The sequence below is a fragment of the Capricornis sumatraensis genome, chromosome 15, assembly GCF_032405125.1.
Source record: "Capricornis sumatraensis isolate serow.1 chromosome 15, serow.2, whole genome shotgun sequence".
In the NCBI taxonomy this organism is placed as follows: domain Eukaryota; kingdom Metazoa; phylum Chordata; class Mammalia; order Artiodactyla; family Bovidae; genus Capricornis; species Capricornis sumatraensis.
In genome coordinates, this window is record NC_091083.1 from 62,910,624 (window position 1) to 62,935,727 (window position 25,104).

The 25,104-nt window shown below is 47.4% G+C and overlaps 1 protein-coding gene across 2 annotated transcripts in view; it reads right to left on the minus strand.

Moving 5' to 3' along the window:
- Nucleotides 1-25,104, minus strand: part of LOC138091253 (syntaphilin) — a 100,384-nt gene that overhangs the window by 16,383 nt on the left and 58,897 nt on the right. Inside the window, exon 1 of one of the 2 annotated variants that reach the window (XM_068986945.1) lies at nt 24,079-24,134. Coding sequence is in view for 1 of the 2 variants with exons in the window: in XM_068986942.1 (XP_068843043.1) it covers nt 24,079-24,189 (111 nt within the window). In the remaining variant the exon portion in view is untranslated. Of the gene's footprint in view, nt 1-24,078; nt 24,190-25,104 lie in introns of those variants that run through there. The other variant, XM_068986942.1, reaches the window with a different exon arrangement.

A 25,104-nucleotide genomic window follows, 5' to 3' on the forward strand; every position in this document is an offset into this window, starting at 1 on the left:
CAGGGTCACTGTTTGTGACCTTGGGCCCTTGACATGTCTGAATCTCAGCTGCCACACGGGTTCAGTGGGAGCCACCCTCCTGACCTTGCCTGTCTCTTTAGGATCCAACCAAGGCAACGAATGCAGCAATGGAGGAGGTGCTTAGACAAACAGAAGACAGAATATTTCTTGCCATTACTATGAATATCACTACCTTGAAGAGATCTTCTCTCCTTTTTCAGAGGTATTATTCTTTGCTTTACGTCAAGTCCCACAGGCACAGGGGGTGACTCTTGAAATTACTGGCACCCTCTGCCAGGCCAACTGCCCTGGGCTGGCTCTCCAGGGCAATGCCTGCCAGGTCTCCTATATGGGGAGGGGCAGCAGGGGGCAACACTGGTTTCTATCCCTCCACCATCCAGCGTGCCAAGGCTGCCCCTCTGCAGACAGCCATGGGGAGGCCTGAGGGACAGAGGGGCCCTGGTGCAAGCCCCAGCTGGGCAGATGCCTGGCAAGTGGCTCCTGGCAGATGGAGGCCCTCCAGTGACCTTGGACACAGCATATGCTTCCCTGGGCTTCCTGGCTGATAGAGCTGTCAAGCCATCACCTGGCTCCTTTCCCCGCTGCCTCCTCTGCCTGAGGTTCCAGCTCTAAAGCCTCACAGGATGGGACCTCTGACTCTATGGATTCTCTCTTTTTCTTTTCAGATCTCTGCCTTGGTTCTCAGGATCCTTGAGTCAGTGTCCACGCCTCTCCTAAATTTACCCCAAGTACCTCCAGGGGCTAACATCCTCACAGAATTCTAGAATCCTGGGTAGACATTGTCACAACTCATTGTTTTACAGAGAGACACTGAAACCCAGGAAGAGCATGCAATTTGTTTAAAGTTACTCAGAAAATAGGGGATAGAGTCTGGGCTGGGAGTTCAACTCCTGGCTCCAGTGACAAAGCTTCTGCACTGTGGCCTCCACCCCCACCCCCATTTAAATCCAGGCAGAAGTTTGAATCCAAGCACAATCCCACACCCCCATTTGAATCCAGGCAGAAGCATCCTAAAAGATGATGTTGTTAAAATGCTGCACTCAATATGCCAGCAAATTTGGAAAACTCAGCAGTGGCCATAGGACTGGAAAAGGTCAGTTTTCATTCCAAACCCAAAGAAAGGCAGTGCCAAATTGCACAACTGAACTCGTCTCACACGCTAGCAAAAGTAATGCTCAAAATTCTCCAAGCCAGCCTTCAACAGTACATGAACCGTGAACTTCCAGATGTTCAAGCTGGATTTAGAAAAGGCCGAGGAATCAGAGATCAAATTGCCAACATCTGCTGGATCATGGAAAAAGCAAGAGAGTTCCAGAAAAACATCTATTTCTGCTTTATTGACTATGCCAAAGCCTTTGACTATGTGGATCACAACAAACTGTGGAACATTCTTCAAGAGATGGGAATACCAGAGCACCTTATTTGCCTTCTGAGAAATCTGTATGCAGGTCAAGAAGCAACAGTTGGAACTGGACATGGAACAACAGTTTGGTTCCAAATTGGGAAAGGCTGTATATTGTCTGTATATTGTCACCCTGCTTATTTAACTTATATGCAGAGTACATTATGTGAAATGCTGGGCTAGATGAAACACAAGCTGGAATCAAGATTGCCAGGAGAAATATCAATAATGTCAGATATGCAGATGACACCACCTTTATGGCAGAAAGTGAAGAAGAACTACAGAGCCTCTTGATGAAAGTGAAAGAGGAGAGTGAAAAAGTTGGCTTAAAACTCAACATTCAGAAAATGAAGATCATGGCATCTGGTCCCATCACTTCATGGCAAATAGATGGAGAAACAATGGAAACAGTGACAGACTTTATTTTCTTGGGCTCCACAATACTGAGGATGGTGATTGCAGCCATGAAATTAAAGGACACTTGCTCCTTGGAAGAAAAGCTATAACCAACCTAGACAGCATATTAAAAAGCAGAGATATTACTTTGCCAACAAAGGTCCATCTAGTCAAAGTTATGGTTTTTCCAGTAGTCATATATGGATATGAGAGTATAAAGAAAGCTGAGCACCGAAGAACTGATGCTTTTGAACTGTGGTGTTCGAGAAGATTTTTGAGAGACCCTTGGACTGCAAGGAGATCAAACTAGTTAATCCTAAAGAAAATCAGTCCTGAATATTCATTGGAAGGACTGATGCTGAAGCTGAAACTCCAATACTTTGGCCACCTGATACAAAGAAGTGAGTCATTGGAAAAGACCCTGATAATTGGAAAAATTGAAGGCAGGAAGAGAAGGGGACGACAGAGGAGATGGTTGGAGGGCATCACTGACTCAATGGACATGAGTTTGAGCAAGCTCCAGGAGTTGGTGATGGACAGGGAGGCCTGGCATGCTGCAGTCCATGGGGTTGCAAAGAGTTGGACATGACTGAGTAGCTAAACTGAGAAGTTTGATAAAATAAGAACAAAAGCTAGCTTTTTGAGTAAAGAAGTCATGGAAGGAAAGCCGAGGGTAAGACAGAAATCTCACCAACTTTAAGGCAGCTCACAAATGACACAGTAAAATATACACTGAAACTGAGGCCTGTGGAAGAAGGGGATACCCCAGCCTGACCACACATACAAATGTGTCGGCAATAATGAGGTTCAGGGTCCACTCTGAGCTTTCTGTCCACCAAAGCAAAAAGAGAAATTATGCCCAGTTTTCTTGTTCTTATAGTTAGGGGAGAGTGGGAAGCAGACTAATTCTTCAGCATAAATAAAGATCTCCCTAAAATGATTGCTAAAAGAAACATTATTGCATGGGATTTGCTGTAGGGATAGAGGACTCCCCATTGTGAACCTAGGTGAACGAAGGTCCCAAGGTAAAGGAAAGACGGTTCTCTCAGAGCTCACCCAAGTTGCCCTATGTGTTCTGTGCTCTGCTGACATGAGATTGAAAGACCCATGGAACACAAAGACCAAAGGCTAAAAGGATGTACAGATCTGATCTGATCTGCCCGGGACCACAGCCCCTTTCCATGGAGATAGCCCCACCCAACCTGAGATGAGAGAGCTTCTGTCTTTCCGTGTATCCAAACCAGGGAACCACAGAAGCTCACACTGTGTCTTGCATTTTTTCTCCCACCCTCTCTCCTGGCATTTCATGACAACCTGTCCAACAGCCATATTTTCTAAAACATAAAACCAACGACTTGCCAGAGGCCAGGATGTGAGGTGCAGGGCCAGGGGACAGGAGACTGAAGGTGGGCCAGCTGATTCCAATCGCACCAACCACTCTGGGCATGTTGCTTCTGTTGAAAGCCAAGTCTCATCTATCTTCCAGAGGCTCCTGGGGGCTTGGAGACACAGGCCCGGTTCACCCAACCATTTCTTGGCCCAGGGGCCATGCCAATCCTACATCAGCATCCTTCCCCTCTCCTCCCAGGCCCCCTCTCTTTCTCCAGCTGCCAGCTTCCCTGCCATCCTCGGCAGCTGACTCCTACCCAGCTGATTTCCAATGGCATGTCCATTCTCAAGCTGAATTCTCTTGCCTTCACCAAGATCCAAGGCTTTTGACAGCGCCCAACATAGCTCACACTTTCTGAAAGAGGGTGGGTAATTATAAACCCCTGTTCCTGAAAAACTTCCTACTCTGGAGAAGCTGTGTGTGTGTGTGTGTGTGTGTGTGTTAGTTGCTCAGTAGTGTCCGACTCTTTTGCGATCCCCGGGACTGTAGCTCGCCAGGCTCTTCCGTCCTTGGAATTCTCCAGGCAAGAATACTGGAGTAGGTTGCCATTTCCTTCTGCAGGGGATCTTCCCGACCCAGGGATGGAAGCCACATCTCCTACGTCTACTGTATTGTCAGGCGGATTCTTTACCATCTGAGCCATCCAGAATTCTTCTTTCCAAATTGATGAACCCTTGGGATTCTTCAATGAGTATTGGCTTCCAGGCAGCCAGTATCTTTTGACTCGAATTGGAACACAGTTCTAGGTCTCTGGCATTGCAGGCAGATTCTCTACTGTCTGAGCCACCAGGGAAGCCCCAGAGAAGCTGCTCTACCCCTTAATTTAGCTAAAGTGAGCGTTTAAAAATGTTTTAAAGGGGAGATTCTGCAAACATCTACATCTATATTAAAATCCCTTTGTCTCAGAATGAGCTTTTCCCCTTTGCTAAGAGACTAATTTAACAGAAAGACATGACTCTGGGCTCAGATAATAAGTCTGGATCTGAATTCCAAACTGAACCATCCACTATCTTCATGACAGTGAGAATCCCACTTTATTTCTCTAAACCTCAGTCTCCTTATCTGTAAAATGGATCTAATTACAGTTGTTGTGCACGAGTACAGTCACGATTAGCAATTATATGTGTGTAATTAGCTATTATATATGTGAAATGCCTAGCGAGGAAAGCACTCCATACACAATATTTATTTATTCATCTAAACAGTCTTATTCTGGGGCTTCCCTGGTGGTCCAGTGGTTAAAAATCTGCTTTGCAATGCAGGGGACACATGTTCAACCCCTGATCCAGGAAGATCCCACAGGCCGGGGAGCAACTAAGCCTGTGTGGTGCAACTACTGAGCCGGTGCTCTGGACCCCACGAGTTGCAACTACTGAGCCCATGAGCGACACTTACTAAAGCCTGTGCGCCTAGAACCTGTGTCATGAACAAGAGAAACCAGTGCAGTGGGAAGTCCACGTAACACAACAAAGAGTAGCCCCCGCTCTTGGCAACTAGAGAAAGCCCAGGTGCAGCAACAAAGATCCACCACAGCCAAAAAATACAATGAATAAATCTTAAGTCTTATTCTTAATGTTATTCATGTGTGTTACATTTTTATCCCGCCTTAAAAGCTTCCTCTGAAATATCATCACGGTTTGCGTTTCAGGGGGCCCTCTGTTTCTCCCCTTGCTTTGTTTCCTCCGTAGTCCTTAGCCGCAGCTCATATATTTACATATTTTGTTTATTGTCTCTAGAACACAAGCTCCAGGAAGGTAAGACTATTTGCCCACTTTGTTCTTAATATAGTTCCCAGCACCTAAACTAGTGCCTGGCACCCCGCATGCCCTCAAATATTTTCTGAATGAATTAGTGGTTCTGCATTCACTTGGATTGATGTCACTACCCAGGTAAAAGCAGGCTTCTGAGCAAGTCAAAATGGGGCAAAAAAAAGTTGAGCAGTACTTAGTCTGTTTCTTTAGTCCTTTTCACACATGGTGTCCTATTTAGGTGGGCTTGTCTCTCCTGCTAGATTTGTAAGCCTGGTTTTTTTAAAAAATTTTTATTTATTTTTTAATTGAAGAACAATTGCTTTGTAAGCCAGGGTTTTATCTATCTTCATATCTGTAGTATCTAGCAGCGCCTTGAGTGCGAAACTCTTAAAACCTGTACCTTACAGGAAGGCATGAAAGCAGCACAGTGGGAAAGCTGCCGTTTAACCAGTCTCTTGGCGGCACTGTCCTGCATGCGCCACATTTATCCTGTCAATTCATCCTTGTACTACAGGGTATTCTCTCTCTTGTACCACCGAGGAAGCTCAGGCTCCAGAAATCAGCGAACTTGCATGAGGGCAGATGGCAAGTAGGTGGTAATGCTGACAGTAGAACTCAAACCGTTCCAGCTGCCCTTCCAAATTATTGGGCTGGCCAAAAAGTTCATTCAGGTCTTTCCAGAACATCTGCTGTAAAAACCCAAACGACCTTTTCAGCCAACCTGATACATCTCCCCACTCAGAAAATCCAATTCGCTGTGTCAACAATCCCAAATCCTAATAGCATCCCTCAGAGAAAAGTGAAAGATACATTACAGTGGATCCTCATTGTTTGGGGAGTCCATAGTTGTGAATTCACTTACTTGCTAAGTATTTATTTACAAGCCCTGTCAGTTGCCTGATGCCCGCATTCCCAGCTCAGGTGGAACAAGGCAACCTTCTTATTTCTTTTCTTTCTTTCTTTCAAAATAAAATCTGATAAAAAAATTAGTGTTTCAAACTGGAGTCACCAGAAGTACCCAGTTATAAAATATACATACTTCACTTGGCTTGCTTCATTTCTTAAAAACAAATGTCTTTTTGTGGCTATTTAGAGCCATGTTTTAACAGTTTTGTGCTTTTTTTTTTTTGCAGGGTGACTTTGCTATTTAAAATGGCCTGCAAGTACAGAGCTGAAGTGCTGTCCACTGTTCCTAAGCTCAGGAAGGCTGTCAGGGGCCTTACAGAGAAGATAAGTGTCAGATAAGCTTCACTGAGGTGTGAGTTATAGGGTTGCTGGCACAAATTCAATGTGAATGTATCAACAATGTATATTAAAGGCACTGTCTTGAAACAGAAACACAAATAAATAAAACAAGGTTTTATTGATCAGTTGATGAAAACGTAACAAGAGACCTCCAGGAACTTAACTCTGTTTTCCCTCAGGAGCAATGGTTTCGCACTAATTCAGGGTTCCCAGTTGGTTTATAGGAATAGAACATGACTATTGCAAATAAGAATTGACTGTTCTAAGCATAGGTGCCAAGGACACAGATTTGCACAAAACAGGTAGAGTTGTATTCATGTGCACACTAGTACACACATATAACTATGCTCATTTGTGTGTGTGCAGTCCATGTACTCAACACTGCCATCAGCACCAGCACAAGCCAAGCGTTCCGAGGGGCTAAGGAATAAAGGCAGGAGCTCAGAGGGTAGAGCCAGATGCCCATGGATTCAAATCCCAGCTCAGAGGGGAGCTGTGTGCCTGCAGGCCAGTCACAATCAGGGCCAGTTTCCTTATGTGCACATGAGGTTAATAACTCACATGGTGAAGTGGGCCTGTGCACATTAAGGTGCCAAGCACAAGGCCGAACACACCACAAGCCACAGAGAGGAAAGGCTTTGGAGCAAGCAACAGGACAGGGCCTTTTAAGGCCCTTGTTATCTTTTCCAGTAGTCAGGTACAGATGTGACGGCTGGTCCATAAAGAAGGCTGAGCGCTGAAGAACTGATGCTTTCAAACTGTGATGCTGGAGAAGACTCTTGAGAGTCGCTTGGCCAGCAAGGAGATCAAATCAGTCAGTCCTAAAGGAAATCAACCCTGAATATTCATTGGAAGAACTGATGCTGAAGCTGAAGCTCTGATACTTTTTGGCCACCTAATGTGAAGAGCTGACTCATTGGAAAACACCCCGATGCTGGGAAAGGTTGAAGGCAAAAGGACAAAAGGGTGGCAGAGGATGAGATGGTTAGATAGCATCACCAACTCAGTGGACATGAATTTAAGCAAACTCCAGGAGATGGTGAAGGACAGGGGAGCCTGGCACGCTACAGTCCATGGAGTCCCAAAGAGTTGGACATGACTTAGTGACTGAATGGCAACAATAACAATCTATACAGGGCATGTGTGGGGGCCCAGGAATCAAACTTAGGTCCTCCTCCTTAGCACACTGGCCTCCTTGCTCTCACAGACCTGGGCTTCACTCTGCCCAGTGTTACTTCTAGGAACACCTGAGGCTAGGAGTCCAGGAACCAGAGGCTTGAGAAATGGGATATTTCATGTTATATCAGTAAACAAGGGTGTCACAGTCATTAGCGATGGTAGGCAGCCTTCCAAGCCACTGAGCCCTAAGGAAACTCAGGAAGGTGGAGGATACCTGCCACCTAGCAGCCATCAGACTGCAGCCACTCTCTACCATGAGCCCTGAGGAACTCAAGGTGTGAAAACAGAATATTGGCCCCAGATAGCTGAAGTGCAAATCAAAAGAATGATGACTTCAGCACAGCCAAATATATATAAAAATATATATATATATGAATGATTTCAGTGAGCCCAGACTCTTGCATCTTCCCCAAAATAGAAAAGCACTAAATTCCTTAACTTGGGAAATTCAGCTTTTTAAATTAACAACAATCTTTTGATGTTCAGACTGCCTGTCCTTTGTTGCAAAACTTCTGTATAATCTGGCTCCTTCCCTTGCCTCCTCAGAACCGTTGTCTCAGGGTAACTAGAGATGCTGTCTCTTGGGCTTGAAGTCCTAAAAATCCCCACCAGATGAAACGTGACTCTCAACTTTTAGGTTGTGAACACTTTCTAAGCTGACAGGGTCAAAGCCAGAGGGTGATCAGAGGCAGGAAAGTCCAGAGGTCCCAAACTGGCAGCCCACAGGCTATATCATGCAAATAGACCAGTTTGCTTTGGCCTGCATGTGTGTGTATTTTATTTTCAGTCAACATTTATAACTTGAAAGATTTCATACTTAAAAAACCTGGAGATTTCTAGCCTGTCTTAACCCCAAAGATCCTGTGGCTCTGTGCCTGCATTCCTGCAGGGCAGTGATTGACTGAGGCTGAAAAGTGGCTCCATTTGGTCAATTCTCACCTGCACTCTTGCTCTTTACCTGGGTTTTTTTTTTTTTTAGCTAGCTGTCTGGTGTTGGAGTTTGGAATCTCTAGTCTAGTCTGAGCTCATTTTATAGGTAGAGGATGTGAGATTGGGGGAAGGGGTGGCCCTTGCCCAAAGCCCCAGGGTGAACAGGTGGAGTTGAGACTCGAACCCTTGCAGTTCTGAACCCAGGGCACTGGACATACAGGGAAGTTGGGAACATGGAATGAGAGACTTGGGCTTAAGGGCAAATTCTGCTTAGGAGAAGTCTGCTGGGGGAGAAAGGTAAAGCAGAGACCAACCGCTCTGGCTGCAGTTAGCACAAAGTTCTCTCCTCCCCACCTGCTGGCAAACACCGCCTCCTGACTATATAAGCTAAACTCTTCTTGGCTGTGTTGACACAAGGCTCTCGGGTGTCCCTCTTCCTGACTTTTCTCCGGAGCACACAAACATCCTCATAATCACAGGGGCCCTTGAGGAGGCGTGCAGAGCAGGGGCTTTTCCTAGGGCAGAATCCATCTGGAAAACTTAATTCTCAGCAGAGGACTGACCATGGGCTTTAGCTTCCTCATCTGCAACATGGAGTTTCCATTGGGAATTTTAATCAGATAATGCTTGTGAAGAGTCCTGGCACACACTACCCAATGAGCAATAATTCCATTTTCTTATTTTATAAACCAAGGCCGAGAGACATAACTCATCCCAAGAAGGTCACAAATTAGCTACAACTGGATAATTTTTAAATGTTAAATATAGCTCTATTTATGAATATTGTTACTACAGCTATAGGGCTTTGCTGGTGGCTAAGATGGTAAAGAATCTGCCTGCAATGCGAGACACCCTGGTTTGATCCCTGGGTCAGGAAGATTCCCTGGAGAAGGGCATGGCAACCCACTCCAGTATTCTTGCCTGGAGAATTCCATGGACAGAGGAGCCTGGTCGGCTACAGTCCATGAGGTTGCAAAGAGCTGGAGATGACTGAGGAACTAACACATTCCAACTATAAAAGTAGCATGCACCTTAAAAAAAAAAACCCTCCAATTTTGCTACTCAAAGGTAAACCACTGATTAATTTTATTGTTGCTCCTTCTAGTTTTTTCTAAGCATAAAAGAAAAACTGTATTGGTTGGGGCGGGGGTTGTTATTTTTACACAATTATAGCCATGGTAGCAGAGAAGGCAATGGCACCCCACTCCAGTATTCTTGCCTGGAAAATCCCATGGGCAGAGGAGCCTGGTAGGCTGCAGTCCATGAGGTCACGAAGAGTTGGACACGACTGAGCGACTTCACTTTCACTTTTCCCTTTCATGCCTTGGAGAAGGAAATGGCAACCCACTCCAGTGTTCTTGCCTGGAGGAGCCTGGTAGGCTGCCCTCTATGGGGTCGCACAGAGTCAGACACGACTGAAGCAACTTAGCAGCAGCAGCAGCCCCAGCCATGATAGAGAGGCAACTTTGTATCTTTCAAAAATTTAACACAGTTTATGAATTGCCCATGATATGGCATTTTCTTTATAAAAAGTATTTTATGGGCTGTATAATAGTCCATTTCATGGCTCCATCATGGTTATCCTTAACATCCCCTTTTGTTGAACATTTAGACTATTTCACTCTCAAAAAGGATGCCACAGTAGGCATCTTCATGCATAAATGTTTTTCTGTATTTAGAATTATATCCTCAGGATGAATCCCCAGGAGAGATTTGTAGGGTTAAAGAGTATGAATACGCTGCCAACTGCTTTGCTAAAGGGTTGAGTTGCCAGTTGATTCTCCCCCCATAACATATGCACAGCAGCTGTATTTCCCCTCAATAAAACCACAGGTACTTAGTTTTGCCTCCTAAAAGGCAAGGAGTTCCAGTTCAAACACAAGAATTACCCAAGATGGTCTTTCTGCATCTCTTTGGCTAGTAATAAGTGTTCTCACACCCACGTGGCAAAGAGGGAAACTGAGGCCTCCTGGAGAGCCTGAGCTCAAAAGTGGCCTACCTCCATGCTCCCTCAAGCTTTCTCTCTCTCCTACTCACAGCCCTTCTTATCTGTGTGGCGGCTCTGGCAAGGCCATGTTGGCCAATGTTTACCAAGTGTCTATGTGCACTGGGTTCACCCCAGTGGTCCCAGTAATCAGAGTGTGTGTCAGGGAGGGCCTGGGCAGAGGATGGAAAGTCTCTGCAGAACTCAGGAGCAGGTTTCTGCAGATGGACGCAGAGCTGTCTGTGGGGATCATTCCAGGTTGAGCACAGGAGGCGGGAGTCAACACTCCAGAGGCCTGCGGGAGGACGGCAGAGACAAGGGGCTGGGCACACCAGTCAGACAGTGTAGGGCCCAGAGGGAGCACAGGGGAGACTGGGTGCTGTGGGAGCACCTTTTGAGCCTACAGTAAAAAGTTATGAGCAGAGAAAGGACAAGCTCAGGTTTAGAGCATGGAAGGCAGCCCTGTACCATCCCTGCTGAGAGTGGGCTGGAAGAGATGAGGAGAGGCACCCGGAGACGGAAGATGGGAGAAAAGGAGAGGAAGTGAGAGAAGCAAAGATGGCTTTGAGAGAAATTTATGGGGAAGACAGGGCTTGGATGAGATGGGCAAACCAAAGAGGGGGAAGAACCGTGATGATGCCCAGGCCTCTCGATAGGTGAGGGTGATGGGCACTCACTGCCCATCCAATGTTCCTCTCCCCTCTTCCCTTAATAACAGAACCCTATTTTTGTTCAGGGGGAGCTATACACCCAGTTTAAAACATACAAGTGTTCAGAGTGGCAGTGACAGTTCTGGCCTGTGCACTGTGAGCAGTAACATCCAGGCTAGAGTCAGGCTAGCTGTTGTTTAGCCTGGGAGGGCCAAAAGAGAAGTGGGCATCACGTCTTCAGTGGCTCAGAGTCTCCCAGGTGCCAGGAACAGGCTTGCGTTCAGAATCAAGGCCTAGCGGACACCAGTTGAAGGAAGTGAGGCAGCCAACCAGATGATCAGGGCCTAAGAACCCCACATAGTCAATGCAGGCACCTGGGAATGGGCCCTGAGCGAGTGTCATCATCCATCTGTCCTGGGACACAGCCCAGCATGGGAGAGAGAGCATGGCACTGGCAACCTGGACACTCAACTGCCACTGACTCACAGACCCAAGGGTGCCCCTCTCTTGAGCTGGTACCTCAGTGTCCCCATCTATAAATGGAGGAAACACCCCAACCTCATGGAGCTGTGTGACCACCTGGCCTCTGCCTTCCTTGTCAGCCTCGCCTCCCATCACACTTTCCCAAGCATCTTCACTCTCACTGATTTATCCTGTGGATTCACCACGCTCTGATATGCGCAGTGCCCTCCACCTAGAGCGCCCTTCCAAGCTTCTTCCACCTGTTTATCTTCCAAGTTGAATTCAAGCATACATGCCTGTGTGTGGCTCCACAGAAGACAGAGTTCACAGCTCAGCCATGGTGGCTGAACTGTACCTTGGACTTTTGGAGCACTTGTTATACCAATAAGACATGGGCTGTTTATACACATCAGCTATGGATCACTATCTTCCATCTTTTGAGGGTTTCTAAGCCTACACACACACACACACACACACACACACACATGCAGCATGTATCTGCTGGAGAGCTGCAAAAGGGCACTGGCAGAAGAGATAATGATGTCCTGATCCAGGCTCCACATGCCCAGAGCAAAGGAGAGAAATTTGCCCTGCACCGTTCTAGTCCATGCATCTCAAACCCGGCCTTCCTTTATGAATTCATGGCGCCTCCTCCCCTGTCTCCAGAAAGCCTTTTGTGGCAACAGGCGGTGCTGACACACTCCTTGTCCTTGGAGTTGGGATGGTCAGGGAGAGAGCTCTGCACCAGCCTCTCACCCACAGGAAGGCACAGTTGTGCCCACAGAGCAGACAAGGGGAGGGAGGCGCAGAGAGGAGACCTGCCTCTCTGGGGTCACAGGAATCAAAGACGTCAAGACCTCCAGCCTGGGCCCTCTTTTTCTAGAGATCAGAGGACTGTGTGGGCTCTGACACCACACCTCATGGTCTCAGGGACTCAGGCCGCATGTTTGCAAAATAAAGTTGTTGAGGTGTGTGAACCTGAAGTACTTCTAGGTCTGTCCTGTGATTCCACATGCTAGTAGAGAAGGATTGAATTCAGAGGTTAGAGTCTCCCAGGAAGCTAGTTTCTCTCTCTTACACACACATGTACACACACGCATTGAGTCTGAAACTCCCACAGGGCCCTCTGGGGCAAGACAGAGGTTGGGAGAAAATAGTTGCAAAATATATATTTGACGAGGAACTTGTATCAAGAATGCATAAAGAACTCTTACAACTCAATAATAGTAAGACAGCCAAACGGTTAAATATTTAAAAGTCAGAAAAATTTTTGAACAAATAATTCACCAAAGAAGATATATGGATGGCAAATAAGAACCTAAAAAGATGATCAACATTATCCGTTATTAGGAGAATGCAAATTAAACCCATAAGGAGATACCGCTATACACTTATTGGATGATTAATGATAAAAAGACTGATCATACTCAGTGCTTTGAGGATGTGGAGAAACCAGAGCTCTCATACATGCTGCTGGGAATGTAAAATGGCACAACCACTTTGGAAACACTTGGACAGTTTTAACTTAAATATGTATTTATTAAAGGACCTAGCCATTCCACTTCACTCCTAGTTTACCCCAGAGAATAAGAAGGTATATCCACACAAAGACTTATACACAAATGTTCACAGCAGCTTTATTTGTAATAGCAAGAAACTAGAAAAAAAGCAAAATGTCCGTCAACAAATAAAGGGAAAAGCAAATCATGGTTTACCCTTACACACAGTGGAGTACTACCCAGAAGTAAGAAGGAATACACTATTGATAAACACAACAACTTGAATCTCTAAATAATCATGCCAGCTGAAAGAAGCCAGATCCTCTCCCCCAACCAAAAAAAGTATATGCTATATGGTTCCATTGATATAAAGTTATAGAAAATGCAAAGTAAGTGATAGTGACAGAAAGAAGATCAGTGGTTGTCTGGGGAGGGGAATGGAGAGGGAAGTATGAGAGGAAGGAATTACTACGAAGGTGCAAGAGGAAACTTTGGGGGTTGATGGATGTGTTAATTAACTTAATGGTGGTGACGGTTTCATAGGTTGCATACCATGGCAAAAGTTACACTTCTAAGTAGGTGCAGCTTGATGCATACATCAAGAGCTGGAAGGAGGGGAAGGGGCCAGAGAAAGAGAAGAAGGCAGGGCAGCAGCAAGCAGGAGGGGTCTTTCCTGGAAGCCTGGCATATGCGCAGACATGGACACAGATGCACGGACGTACATGCACTGAGTATGAAACCACCACACGGCCTCTAGGGAAGTTATAAGAGTCTCTCAACTCAAGAGATTCCATCTGCAAAAAACATCAAGGCTGTTTGCCATTCGCTCATTACTTGTCCAGAGTACTTCCTGTATGCCTGGCTTGCACTGGGCACTGGGGATTCAGAGACAAATCAAACACAGGCCTTGCTCTGGGCAGTTCACACTATTGACCATGGTGTAGCCTTCCAAAAATTCAGCCTACACATTTAGCCTCATACCCTAAACATCCCAGCCGGGTTCCCTTCATAGGATGTGTGAGAACTCTTCTTAGACCTGATTTTGTTTCTAGCCTCGTCATCTCTTGGGAAAAAGCCTTCAATTAGCTCATAACTCCAGCAGATTTTTGTCCTTTATCTGTGCTAAGCAGACATCCAAGCCAAACCCCAACTGTTTCTCATAACTGACTAAGGAGATTTGAGTCAAAGTCGTCACAGAATCACAGAACTTAAGGACCGGAAAGAATGTGAAGATTTCCAAAGCCCAACATCCTCTGATGCTGATTGAAGCACCATTTCTCTGAATAACATTCCTGTTCTACAGTCACCTAGACTCAGTTTGAATAGCTCCAGTGAGAGGGGAGCTCACTACCAACTGAAGATGTATCAGATCTTTGGAAAACTAGAGAAGTTACAAAGTTCTTTCCTTCTAACTGGGTGGAAGGGTACTAGCATTTATTAAGCACCTACTGTGTGCTAAACCCTGTGCTGCGGGCTTTACACACATAGGGTTTCTAATCTAGTTTAATTCTCTACCCAGCTTTGCTCCTATGAGGCTGGAATCATGACTATGAAGCCCATTTTTACTACTAAGGAAACAAAAGGGTCAGAGAAATCAAGTGACTTGCCCACAGTCACAAAGTAAGCCCATGTTCAAGACCAAGGTGGCAGTCCAAGCTTGTCCAGCTCCAAAGTCCATGCTCTCAGCTGACCACTCAGAGCGCAGGGCGAGGGATCTGATGCTGTCCAGGCTTGGATCCTGGGCTCCTCCACTGGAAGGCTGACCTCAGATTCCTCACAACAGCCATCTCCTGCTAGTCCTAACAACTCTGAGGCCCACCCTCTCCCAGGCATGCAGCCTACCGGCCCCCTGTTTTTAGAAGGAAGCCACAAGCCAAGGAGTTGGCTCAAGTAGTCCTACAGCTCTAGGCCGGGCCCTGGGTACTGGGGGCTGCTCTCTGTAGCGCAGGAAACGGGAGGGCGTGGAGGGTCAGGTGCTGTCTGTCCTCTGAGCGCACAGAGCTAGGCCTAGTGACTAGGAGCCTGGGTTCTGGGAAGGAGCTGACGAACAGGGACTCCTGAAAGCTAGCACATGAACTGGGCCTTGAGACAGATGGGAACATGGGGAGAGAGCAGTGGTGATGGGAAGGAAATTTCAGGATGAATTAAAGTAAAGGAGGTAGACAGGGGCCCGTGGAGGGAATACTGCTGACTGGGATAGAATTTGACCAAGGGCCCCTTACGGACATTTCTGAAGCAGCAAAATACCCTTCTTTAGCTCTTAGGCTGGCTCACTCCAATCAGCCCCAGGGCTGGTAATCTTGTTCGGAAGAGCCCAGCTAAGGGCTGAGGGGGGAGGAATGGATATGCACAGGCCCAAAGGAGCAGAAACAGGGAGAGAAAGAGAATGAAAAAGCAAAGGGAGAAAAAGGAATGGGGAGAAGCTGGGCTCAGGAATCGGTTATTTGGTAGCTCAGCCATATACAAAAGACAAGTTGCTTCAATTCCCTGTGACTTGACTTCCTCTTTTATAATAATACTTTCCTCGAAGACCGGTAGGAGGATGGGCCATGTCGCACATCCCTGTGCCTCTTATCATTCGCCAGGACAAGGGCTGGGACCCAGCGGGGAGAGAAGCAATTGAGGCCATAGAGAGGAGGCGAATTTGTGGGGCCATCTGCCATGTGCCAGGCCCTTTTGGCAGATCATCCTCTCCTCTCAGGCACGAATGATCGATCCCTCTTTGGTAAATGAGAACATGGCCCAGGGGTAGGGGCTAAGACAATTTGTCTGCGGTCCCAGGCTGACAAGCAGCAGAACTGGAGATGAGCCAGGCCTGACTCTGAAGCCAGAGCTCACCCTGAGCAGCAAGTAGCCCCTAGGAGGCCCAGGTCGGCTTCGGCTCTATGGCCCAAATGAGAGGAAGGTGACCTTAGTCAGCGCCCTAGGCTTCACCTCACTGCAGAGGCCATATTTGGCACACCTGTCTCCCCCAGGAGAGCTCAATGTCTGAAGTCTGCACCTCCGAAAGGGAGGATGGAAGGAGGTGAGTGGTACAATAAAGAGAGGAGCAGTGGCTGGGAGGGAAGAGGAGGACGTGGTGCCAAACTAGCCTCCTAATGAGGGTTTGGGAAAGACCCAGCATTCCCTGTGCCATTTCTACCATTAAAAAAAGCTCTGGAGAACAGGGGAGTGCCCTTCGCCAAGAGGTACTAACCCTACAGCCCAGCTAGACTGGTGGGCTCACCACCCTAGGACTTGCTCAGCTTACCTAGTCCTACTCCTCTCCCTTTTCCCAACCCTTCAGATCCTGCTCTAGCTCCTCCCACTAGGAAGCCTTCCCAGATAGCCCCAGCCTACAGTTACCCTTTCTCTTGGGGACGCCAGTAGCACTCACTGCTCGCATCACCTGTGACCAGTCCTATGCTAGAATTCCCGATCTTCTAGATTACAAGACTATTGAGTATCGTCATTCCAAATCCCATCACATTGCAAGAATTCCTTCTAGAACATCAAGACCTATGTGAGCAGTCTAGAGATGAGGAGCTAGCTCTCAAAACATAGTGCTTCATTGCTAGATGGTTTTATCAATTTAGCATGATTTTCCTTGAACTGAGCCTGAATTGTTCTCCCTGGCTGGCACCTGTAAGTGCTGATCTGGGGACTGCCCCTCAGGGCATGTGGAAGCCCAAGATCTCTCATGTGACTGAAATTTGAGTTTCTGCATACAACTATCTTCATACCCGATGACCACTATTCCATCCCAGCAGTGTGGGAAGCCATGCCTGGGTTGGGGTTCCAACCCCACCACTTTCTGGTTACAGGAGTATGGCCTTCCTTCTTTCCACTGGTCTCAGCTTCCTCAATTATAAAAATGCCCCACCTCACCAGGTGGTACTGCCTCACCTGTTGAATGTGGTAGCTTTATTGCTTTATTCATTAACCACATTTTTTGAAGCAATATGGCTTAGAAGAAAGAACATAGCTTTGATGCCAAACGAACCAGCATTCAGTGTAGGCTCTGCTGCACAGTAGCTCTGAACAAAACTACTTCCCCTCTCTGAGCCCCAGTGTCCTCATCTATAAAATGAGGACAATATATGCTAAGTGGGACTGAGTTGTTTTGCGTATTGTTTTTTCTAACAAGTGTCTTGGCCTTTCTTCTGGATCTGCCCAGTTTTGCAAGGTTACTATAAAGCAGCTGCCCTTTTACTGAGCTCCGGTATGTGGCAGGCACAGTAAGTGTTTCAGATGAAGACTCCATTCAATCCCCATACCTACTCTCTAAAGCAGGTACTACAATCTAGCATCTAACACTCGGAAGGCACGCAATCCAATGGCAGCTGTTATTGATATTTCTATGAGCCAGGCTCCATGTATCATTCATATATCTTTATCAGCCTCAAAATCTCCCTGAGTCGGGGGGACTGAACATCAGTATCTGCTTATAGACCGGACACCGTACACACTGGCTGAATTAATGAATGGAAATATTTCTTTGCATTCCCCCACAGTGGCCCAGGTAAAGCCTGACCACGGTAGGTGCTTGATGAATATTTGATTAAGTGGAGCCACAAAAATGTGAACTGTCCTCAGTGGCTTTAGTCTGAATCCCAGAATGCCTTGAAAGCATATCAGTGGGGTTCCTCCAGCTAATCAGGAGGTCCTCTCTGAGAACACTCCAGGCTTCCTTCACAATCAGATCCCAGCTTTTCCTTGGGGGTGGCTATGTGGCAGAGCTGTCAAAAAGAGACCATTTACTGTCCAGACCTCATCATAACCCAGGCAGAGGTGGTAGAACTAGCGTGGCTTCCAGAGAACAAGAAATACCCCTCCTGCTGAGGAGATACCAGCACCTCTCCTCACACCTGCTTCTCAAGGGTGGCTTTTCTGCCAGCTTTATTGGCCATCAGTCAAATTCCCCCTTCTGAGGCTGCTGACCAAGCTTCCGGAGACCCTGTGGAAGGGAGGCTGGCAGGTGCCAGGGGGCTCAGAGGGGTTTGGAAGCCTCAGTCTCTAGAGACTCCTTCCTGATAGTGCTGCCAGAAGTGAAGGGGAACAAATTGGGCCTTTGAAGCAGGCGGCCCAGTAGCAGAAGATCCAAGTGGCCAAAGCAATGTGCTCCCCTGCCTTGCAGAGAGGGAGGGCATCCCTGGTCCAGGTCTGCACTCTCAGCTTCATTTCTCTGTCCTCATCCTCAGCCAACAGCTATGAGCGCTATGTGTCTGGCATCTAACACTGTACATCAGGGAGCACAGACTGATGGCCGGACACAGACACACTTTAACGGGCATATTTTAAAAGGCTGCCTAGTTGGCCACATTTAAAAAAAAATCAAAAGATGTCACAAACATTCAGATTCTGTCTTATTTTTTATTATTGTAATTATTTATTTTTTGGCCATGCAGCTTGTGGAATCTTAGTTCCCTGACCAGGGGTCGAATCCATGCCCCCAGCTGTGGAAGCATGGAGTCCTAACCATGGGACAGCCAGGGAAATACCTGGGTTTCTTTCTCATAAATGAGAAGATCCGACAACATGGGACCCACATTCTTGCGTGGCAGGAATGGCAGGAAGGCTAGCAGCTGCCTCTTCCAAGCAAATACTCTCCAATTTGCTATCATCCTCCAAAGCCCAACATGGACAACAGAGTTTGAGGCTCCTTCCTTTACATGTTTTATTATAGCATATGGACCTCCTCTAGTGACCTTACAAGGTAGATAGATAGCATCATGTCCCCATTTTACAGATGAGGAAGCAGAGGCTCTAGAGAAAAAATTGGCCAGGATTTGAGCCCAAGCAGCCTGACTTCAGAGCCAAACTCAAGGACAATGAGTGTGTGTCAAGTCACTCCACTTGTGTCCGACTCTGTGTGACCCTATGGATTGTAGCCTGCCATGCTTCTCTGTTCATAGGATTCTCCAGGCAAGAACACTAGAGTAGATCCTCCTCCGCCAGGGAATCTTACTGACAGGGATTGGACCTGTGTCTCTTCTCTCTCCTGCACTGGCAGGCGGGTTCTTCACTACTAGCACCACCTGGGAAGCTCCCTGGTCACTGCAAAATATGGACAATGCAATGAGACTTTAAAAAAAAATATTTATATTTATTTATTTGGCTGTACTGGGTCTTAGTTGTGGCATGTGAGATCCTATTCCCTGACCAGGGATTGAACCCAGGCCCCTTGCATTGGGAGTTTGGAGTCTTCATCACTGGACCACTAGGGAAATCCCTGCAGTGAGTTTTTAAATAAAGCAAAATGCATTTGATTTGAAGGAATCATTTTTTTTTCCTGATTTTATATAGCCTTCTTACTTTGGGAATAAAGGTATTAAAATGTTCTTTTTCTCTCTATATGACTGTAATAATAAATAGAGCGAGTGTTATTTGTCCTTATTTGGCAGAGTAAAAAGTTGGCCAACCTAGGATAGATTCTCAAATGTACTGATCTTTGAAATCTGTCTGAGGACCATTGCTCTGCTATACAGCCTTCCTGTCCAGAATGAAAGCATGTTTCTGCTACTCCTCATGGTTCAAAACCTCCCCACCTTGATCCGCATCTCATCCTATCTTTGAAGAGGTAGCTTTTGAACTGAGCCCTTCCCAAACTCTTGCCCTCCAGCAAACCCACAGAGCATGTGTTCATACCTCTAGTTATATTTATCTCATACTTCCTCAGTTTACAGTTATCTGTATTCTATCCACTCTTGTACCCCTTAAAGTGGTTCTAGAACAGAAGAAAGTGTCGCAGAATTGTTAACCAGTCAGTGCTTGAAGAGATCACCTCTACCTATCATTTTGCAGGTGTGGAAAAGCAAAGAGCCTTGCCTCAGGCCACCCAGGGAGTCCTGGCAGAGCTGAGGTCAGTCTCCTGGCCCCTTGGCGCTTGCTCTTTCCACTGTACCAGGCTGCTTCCCAGATGTTCCCTTTTGGTTGGCTCAGCACCTCAGTTCAGAGGTGCTAGCATATGACAAACACTTCATAAATACCTGTTCATCAAGCAGTACAAAGCAGCCTGGGAACACAGGCCTCCTCTCTCTAAGGGCCCTTTGTTTCACATCATCTGCATCAAACCTCTACTCGGTGTGAGCTGCTCATCAAATGAAGAAACGGCCCCTTAGGTTCCTAGTGACCTAGATGTAGAAAGATACCCTTATGGCTCAGAAATGCAGTCCCCATAAGGCCAGAGTCCCGACCCCAGCCTTGCTGAGTAATCTTGGGTAAATGCCTTCACCTCTCCAGGTGTCAGGTGCTCTGAATAGGTGGAATAATGACATGAGGAAGAAGTCCCTGAGCCTACTGGATGGTTACAGGCACTAGACAGGCTTTCCAAGAGGTGCCTCAGAGTCCTGCTTCTAGAGGCCTCTGCTGACAGGGAGGGTTCCAAGCTCCCTGAGACAAATGGATGGTTCCTTTGGAACCGAGCCACAGAGTGAGTTGGGATGGTCCCTCAGATTGTGGCCACTTTTTGGGTTGCTGCAGTCAGGAGTCAAAAACTCCTTGGAAACATCCTAATCTGGGTAGAACATTTATTATTATTACTATTACACACAAATTTAATGCAGAAAATGGCATCATTTCTCTAAAATCTTCTTGAGAAGAGGAAGAGGCCATCCTTTTCTTCCTGTCCCATTACATTCACATCAGTGTTATCACAGCTCCTAGATGGTCCAACCATACCCACAGGCTTAGATATTTGTCTCCCTCTATTAGCTGTGAGCTTCCTGAAATTAGGGATTGCCTCTTACTGTTTTCTGTATCCTATGTGCTTGGTCTAGGGCCTGATAAATAAATAATAAGCAAAGGCTGATCCATGTTTAGCCAGACAAGGAAACCCCTCCACTCTTGTTCTGGGACAAGGCCGCATTTAGGCCCTTTAGAGTCATAGAGGCATCCAGTGCATTTAGGACATGCAGAGAGAAACTGGCTAACCCAAAGTCATGCTGTCTTCAGTGAGAAGGCTCCGACTAAAAGCAGTTCTTTCAACTCTCAGATAAACTGTTTCTGGTTCTACCACAACTTAGCTGTGTAACTAACTCTGGGCAAGATTCTTTGTCTTACTGCCCTGGCTTCCTCACTTGTAAAATGGGTAAGATTAAAGTCTAAGTCTACATAATAGGATTATTTGAAGAGTAAGTGAACCTGGGTAAAACAGAGCACAGGACCTAGGAGGAGCTCAAAAAGTGTGCCTGTCATGACTGTCATTCACTCCCAGCCATTCTCCTTGATAAAGGGGCACTGGCCGCTCATCAGCAAAGCCGAGCTTGCACTGCAAGGATGACTTTCCAGCACTAACTTACACACTCGTCAACCCAGCAAGTTCCCCCGCAACAGTCCCTTTGGGGAAATGCCTGATCTTTTGTCACGAATCCTTCACAGCTTTCCCTTCTCCAAAGCCCTAGGCACAGTTACAAGTGTACACACATCTGACAGTGACTAGAAGCGGAAGTAGCAAAACCTTTCGGCTCAGATAGACCAGGTGTCGGATAACAGTTCTGCCACTTTGAGCTCTGTAGACTTAGGAAAGTCACTCTCTCTAAGCCTCAGACTCTTCTACTTTCACATCAATATAATCTGTTACAAGGATTACCTGAAATAGGTAATGGTCTGCTATTCCATAAATAATACTCAGAGTAATAATAGTTGCCTTATTTTTATTTAACAAAATCCACTTGACAAAATGTCATAAGCAGAAGCAAGCTTCAGGATCATGTCTTCTCATGTTATAGCTGGGGAACTAGAGGTCCTGAGAGGAGCTATGATTGGCCCAAGGTCACTCGGTGCAGCGGTAGTAGAACAAGACCTGGGACCTGGGTCTCCTGATTTTTTGCTACTTGTCCATTTTGACTTGTTTGATTCTCCTTATCTGCTCCTTCCCCGAAATACAAGAAGAGGCTGGAATCACTCTCCTCCCAATTTTTTTCTCTTTATGCTCATCTTTCACCAGCCAGAACCACCTGTTTGTCAACATCATCACTCCCCAAGACACATCTAGTTCCTGCAAGCCTGACTCAGGGAGAAGGTGAAACAACTGTTGGCCACTGGCAATAGCAATAGTAAGAGCAATAATAATGACAACCAACAATTGGCACAGTACTATACTTAACAATGCTTTTCCCTACACTGTCAACACACTCCCACAGTTTCTCTCTGACCTAGTTGGTTTAGGGACATAATTTCCTCAAAGTGTTATTTGACCCAGCACTTACTGAGGACCTGATTTATGGCTAGCCATGGGCTAGAGGTTGAAGACATAGAGACAAAAAAGTCCAGGCCTCTGCCGGGAGGAGCTCACAAACTAACGGGGATGTAGTGGAGTTGGGGAAATAATTTCTTATGGCCCAAATGGTGCAGCAGCAAAATGCCCTGCACTACCCTTATGGGGAGCCTTCTTTATCATGCTGTCAAGAGGCAGAAAGTATCTGTGGAATAAACTGCAATAAGAAAGGGTGAATGTAAGGCTGAACAGGACAGCAGGAGGGACGGTAAAGAATAGGAAATACAGACACCAAAGTCTTGACCTCCTTATCTCATGGAGATTCTAATGAGAGACTCCTGGAGCGCAAGGGAGCAGGAGTGGGATCCAGGTGAAAACAGGAAGGTTTGGTCTCTGCCTCCCTGTCAGCACATAAGATTTTGATGCTTCTGTTCCCTAAGGGACTCTGCTCTTTGATGCCAACATTTTCCAAACCCAGTGCTGGGCTACATGTGCCTCCTTGGGACCACCGTTTGCTGGAATGATGTCAGCATCCTTGCAGCGGAAATGTTTGTACCTCCTGCTTGTTTCCTAGGCCCCTCAGCCTGGCAGCCCAGCCCACTCCAGCACACATTATCCCCTGGCAGGGAACCACCTATAAGGATGTGGAAGAGACTGGAGGGGAGGTGAGAAAGCATAGAACTAAGAGGAGCCACCCCTCCCCTCTTCCTCCAGTCTACCTCCCAAGTTCCACATCCCTGAGAACCTACTATGTGCCAGGTACAGGCAGTATTTTCAGTTCTTTCATATAGGCCTCATTCAGTCTTCACATCAACCCTCTGAGAAATTCTTCCCAGATTTACAGATGAGGAAACTGAAGCTTGGTAGAGGGAAGTAGCTTGACAAAGGTCATTCCAGTGATGGCATGAAGATGACAATACAGGACTGACGCCTCCAGTTCTACAAGGCCCAACAGTCAATGTTTCCTAGAGAAGTTCTGAGTTTAAAGAGATCAACTGAGGAAACCCCAATTATTTCATAGACCCAAGTTTAAATTCTAGATTGCTTTGAATAGAGATGTCCCCCTGACATGTAAGAGTGCTTGAATGGCATATTAAAATCGTACAGACCATCTAATCCAACTCCTGCATTTAACAGACAAGCAGACAGACACCCACGCCTAAAGGATTTTAAGATGGCTACTTGGGGCCTCTGAGCAGGCTAAGGGACATCAAGAACCCCAATCTCTGGCACCTTCCCTCCCTTTCCCTGCCTGCAGAGATCACCTTCCTTGGGGAAACAACTCTAGCCTATCCCACCTCCAGATGGACAGAGAGGGTGGAGGAAACAGGCATCTTAATCAGACTGCAGGGGTGAGGGAGGGAATGTGGGACTCCTCTGGCTAGTTGGTGTTCCAACAGCCCAGCTCCCGGCTGAGGAGCAGAAGGAGAAATTATCACATCTCAAGGAAGCTCCAGGGAGACTGAGGCTCAGAGCTCCTACTCTAGGGGTCAGGGGCATTTTTTCCCAAATCTACCGCAGGGCCTTGATTCTTCTCAGAGGGGGAATAAGCGAAGGAAGCAGTCATTGGCACTTGACCTTGGGCTGGGTTTGAGGTTCCATCCTCCCCCCACCCTCAGGTACCCTTGCTCCTTCCTCCTCCAAAAAGGAAAAAGGCTTAAATGTTTGCCAAATGCTGGAACAGGAAGACAAATAGAAACGGGGTGGTCCCTAAAATCCCCTAAAATCGCCCACTTCAGGCATCTTTTCTGCTGCTACCAGCATCTTCTAACTGGTGAATTTCAAGGTGGTGGCGGTGGTGGGGCGCTTAGAAGGGTGTAGGGAAATGAAGGGAGGGTAAGAATGAGTCACTGTTAACCCCTCCGCGGCTGGTGCCCTCTGAGGGATTCTACCGCAGCGAGCGGCCCCCGCCCGCAGCCCGCAGCGGTGCAGCACACGCGGCCCCCCTCCTGGCTCCGCCGAGGCCTCCTCACCTGAGTCCACTCGCCTTCCGCAGCCCCGCCGGCGGCTCTCTTCTGCTCCGGCCCGGCTTGGCGCAGCGCCTCTGCAGTCGCTGCTGCAGCTGCCTGGCCCAAATCAGCAACCTGCGGCGGTGGGGAAAACAGACAGACAGGGGCGGGTGAGCGTGGGCGGGGACCGGGGCCGTCGAGTCCCCCCGCCGCTGACAGCTGGGCCGCCGCAGCCCGAAAAGCCGGGAGGGCTGGCTGACCGCTGGGCACTCTGGCCGCTCCCCCGCGCCTCCCCTTCCCCCACCCTCACTTGGCACTTTGGGCGCGGCGGCAGCGTTGGGGCGGTGGTCCCCGGAGGTCCCTGTCATCACCTGCGGAGGCTTCCATGGCTTCGGCTGCCCTGCCCAGGCCGCCGAACTGCTCTCCGGAGCCCCTGCTGGAGGCGGCTAGCTGGGTGCTCGCCGGGGCTGGGGCTGCCGGGAGGGAGGGAGGGACAGGGAGGGTGAGGTGGATGCAGGGGACCAGCCAGTCGGCGGCTCGCCGGCAGCTGCGTAAGCGCCCAGTCTTCACTTTCCTTCTTAAAGAGATAGTTAGCATCTTGCTCCCAGAGATTTCGGGAGCGGCGATGCCAGCATGCGCCGAATAGGGGTGGCCTCTCCCACTTCCACACCGGCCTGTACTTAGAACCGGTGGTGGCACCTGGCCAGAACATGTTGGCTCACTGACAGGTCGTGTGACCCTGGACGAGTCCTGTCACCTCTCTGGGCCTCAGTTTTCTCATCTGTGACATGGGATGTTGATACCAAACTCACTTCTTGTCACATGGTGGTCTTAAATAGTCATTTGATCCTAATTCGTTGAAGAATATTTTCACTCAAGTACCCCTGAGTATTTAATGCAAACAGGACTCAGACTACTTAGGAAAATGATAGTAAGAATCTTAAATATCTGAAAACAAAAAATGTTTTTCTTTGCGGTATTAAGATGGTGAATCATCAGAAAGATGGAAAGATAAAAACAATCACAACCTAAAATAAGTGTTCATTATAC